The sequence below is a fragment of the Papaver somniferum genome, chromosome 7 (genome assembly GCF_003573695.1).
Source record: "Papaver somniferum cultivar HN1 chromosome 7, ASM357369v1, whole genome shotgun sequence".
Lineage (NCBI taxonomy): Eukaryota > Viridiplantae > Streptophyta > Magnoliopsida > Ranunculales > Papaveraceae > Papaver > Papaver somniferum.
Window position 1 is genome coordinate 207696713 of NC_039364.1, and position 3769 is coordinate 207700481.

Sequence of the window (3769 nt, forward strand, 5' to 3'; positions counted from 1 at the left end):
TCTAAAAACTGAGAACATTAAATACTAACCTAGGGTAATTGTGGGAAAAAAACTATTCTCTTTGTGTTTCTTAATCTTTGTGCAAAATACTATTTTGGCATCTAAACTAGGACGGAGGGAGTATAAATCTTATTTGACTACCCATGTTACTAATTTAGGGTCATCAATTGTTTGGATTTTAAAACCCCAGAATATCTGTAATAACCTGCTCAATCAAACCAATAAATATTTGCTCCTTAGGAGTCTCTCATAATGAAAGTATCCTGTTATAGGTGCGGCATGTTCCATTAGAAGGGCGGCAAGTGTGATAACAATGTCTCTCTAATTGGTTAGGGGATGTCCTATAGGGGTATAAATTGACTACTTTACCCATTCTTTTTTGGTTGAAAAGACACAATTGTCCTCCCCTATTTCTAAACCTAATGAATCACAAAAATCAAAACTGCTTTTTTCATTTTCATCTTCTCTTCTCCTCCTCCATTAAAAATGAAATTTTCATCGTCCTCGATTAATCGGAAATTTGAAACATTGATAATCATTGATTGAAAACTATAATAGAGATGCCGAAGAAGAAGGTTGACGAAGATTGAAGTTAGTTTTTTTATCAAAAATCAGGGCTTTGGAACAAAATTGAAATTGAAATTTCTGTGTGGCATGTGAGTTACGGTTGGTAATAACGCCAATTGGAACCGTAACTATAGATTTGGTTGATGTTACGGCTCATTTAACTCAAATACCAACCGTAAGTTCTTGATTTTCAGAAATAATGTTCAGTTACGATTCTTTTTTGCAACCGTAATTGATTTACGGTTGGTCTCGATACTTATGTTACGAACCGTAATTCTTTCTGGATGTTTCATTTTTTTTTTACGGTTTGTATTTGCATCACTGTTATCAACCGTAATTGAGTTACGACTTGTAACTCAATTAACCTTACCAACCGTAAAACATACTATGTCTTAGCGACTTATTCGGTTCAAAAATTAGTTGAAATACCAACCGTAAGTCGGTTATGGTTGGTCTCTATTCATTAGTTACCAACCGTTATTTGTTACGGTTGCTATATGCTGTCATGTTTCAAACCGTAATTAGGTTACGGGTCGTACCGAATTTTTTTTTACCAACCGTAACTGGTATTCCGATTGGGTTTTCCCCAAATTGAACCAGTTACGGCTGGTATTCGATAATTTACGAACCGTAACACAGAGTTACGGTTGGTTAAGAGCACAATTCCAACCGTAAGTTCTTCTGAAAATGTAAAAGTTTTTATTTTTTTACGTACTTTAGATAATTTTGAGCGACATATAGAGATTCACCCATCTCAAATTTTTCACTGGAATCACTCATTTTGGTTTAGTGAATCAAAATCTAGGGTTTCACAAATATCACAAAAGCTTTTTTTTTCTTCTCCGAAAAAGCTGATTTTGATTTGTTTTAGAGTAAATATAAGTGAAATTTGATTATCAACACTAAACTAGATTATCAACACTAAACTATATAAGGATCAATTAGTCATTTTCAGTTTTTATTTTATAAGGGGCATTTAGAATTACCATGTAATGACCCTTTTTGTCTTATTCACTTGCCGCCCCTCTAATGGAGCATGCCGCCACTATAACAGGATTGTAATGAAAATTGGAAGTAAATGGGAACGTAAAATGATAGAAACCAGCTATAGCCAAGCCATTTACAGCTGAATTCAAAAGCCAAACACAAACGCCGAAAAACATTAAAATAAGAAGAAGCCACACTTCTTTTTCTTCCTGTTTTGGGGCCCTTTGTTGGCTCATTAACAACTGTTCCAAGCTAAGGAAACTTCTTAGAGCCTTTGAAAAACAAAAGGGAATCTAGCAAAGGTCATTCATTCATTCCCTTGGGTACTTTTTTTCCTTTAAAAGGCCAAACCCCTCAAACTTAGACTTCAAATCTTTCTCATTCTCACTCTGTTTCTATCTTTCAAACACCTTGTCTAATTCTAAACTCCTTGCCGGCATGACAATTCAATCATGTTTCTTCGCCTGCTCGACTACAGACGAAACAATAGCGTGTGATAAACGAAAACAGTTGCAATCTCCAAATAATAATCTCTTTGGTTCCGATACAAGTAGTTGTGCTTCTGAGATGCTAAGCAATTCATCAACCCCATCACAATACAGTATGTGTAGTACTAGTAGTCTTCAGAGTCATCTATCTTTACAAACACTACCTTCAGTTCTTTCTCTACAAAAATCATTGTCTCCAGAAACTTTGAAGAATCTTAATGTTTCTCATCACTGTCTCTTTTCTTTCCAACAATCTCATCAAATTACATGCCTTGCTGTTTCATCTAACCTTCTCTACGTTGCTTCTGGATACGAAATTAACGTTTTTGATCTTAACAACAATACCCATGTCAATACGTTCAATGATACTCAGTCTGATTCCGGTTCGGTTAAATCAATAACGTTTTCCAAAGGAAAAATCTTCACAGCTCATCAAGATTGTAAAATTCGTGTATGGAAGTTATTAACGACGAAAGAATGTAACCGTCACAAATTAGTCGCAACGCTTCCAACGTTAAATGATCGCCTCTCCCGGTTTGTATTTCTGAAGAATTATGTTCGCGTTAGACGACATAAGAAACAACTTTGGATTCAACATTCTGATGCAGTTTCTGGTGTTTCTGTTAATAATGGTTTGATTTATTCCGTCTCTTGGGATAAATGTTTGAAAGTTTGGAGGTCTAGAGATCTTGTTTGTTTAGAATCGGTTAAAGCTCATGACGACGCTGTAAATTCCGTTGCTGTTTCAGCTGATGGAACTGTTTATACAGGCTCTGCTGATAAAAGAATCAGGGTTTGGGGTAAAGGATTTAACGACATCCAAAAAAAACATAGTCTAATTGCAACGCTTGAGAAACATAAATCAGCTGTGAATGCGTTAGCATTGAGCGCCGATGGGTCCGTACTGTTTTCGGGTGCTTGTGACCGTTCCATTTTAGTATGGGAACGAGAAGATTCAGCAGAGTATATGAGTGTAACAGGAGCGCTTCGAGGACACCGTGGGGCAATATTGTGTTTGATTAATGTGTGCGATCTGTTGGTGAGTGGATCGGCTGATCGGACGATTAGAGTGTGGCAAAGAAGAGGAGATAGTCGAGAATATTGTTGTTTAGCTGTTTTAGAAGGACATGAAAAACCAGTTAAATCATTGGTAGCTGTTTCAGGTGGTATTTCGGAAGGTTCTGTTACGATTTGTAGTGGAAGTCTTGATGGTGAGGTTAGAGTTTGGCAAATTAATCTTAGTTTGGAATCTTAAGAGTTCTTTGAAATATCTAATTTAGATTAGCAGAGACAATATTTGTGAAATATTTTAGCTTTTTTTTTTAATCGATGAAATATTTTAGTTAAGCTCTGTGTATTACAATGAAGATTGGATTTTATTTTGATTTTAATAATAGTTACACATTTGTAATTGCTTAACTTTATCTTGCTCCATGCATTTTTTTTTTATTATTATTATTTTTTAATATAAATCTCATAAAATTTCGTTCATGATAAGATAGAGATTACATGGAGTTCAAGAACATCAAGATCAAAGTTCAAAATACAATTAAAAGGTACTAATAAAGAGTCATTCGTGAAGAGAATTAACCAAATACCAACAAGAATACCAAGATTGAAAGGATGGTTTTAGGATTATCATCCAACCATTTTAGTAAAGTTTTTTCTACTTGGAAAAAAGATTTTCTCATAAAAAGAGAGTAAGATGCCCAAAGTCTCGAATCTTG

At 34.9% G+C, this 3769-nt stretch overlaps 1 protein-coding gene across 1 annotated transcript; it reads left to right on the forward strand.

Moving 5' to 3' along the window:
- Positions 1 to 1916: 1916 nt before the first annotated feature.
- LOC113299457 (protein JINGUBANG-like) lies at positions 1917 to 3461 on the forward strand. The gene has a single exon (XM_026548473.1). The coding sequence runs from the start codon at positions 1993 to 1995 to the stop codon at positions 3295 to 3297; it is 1305 nt and encodes a 434-aa protein (XP_026404258.1). The 5' UTR covers positions 1917 to 1992; the 3' UTR covers positions 3298 to 3461.
- The last annotated feature ends 308 nt before the right edge of the window (positions 3462 to 3769 follow it).

Excerpts from the sequence above, each read along its gene's own strand:
- LOC113299457 (XM_026548473.1), top strand. The coding sequence starts at position 1,993 with ATGACAATTCAATCATGTTTCTTCGCCTGCTCGACTACAGACGAAACA.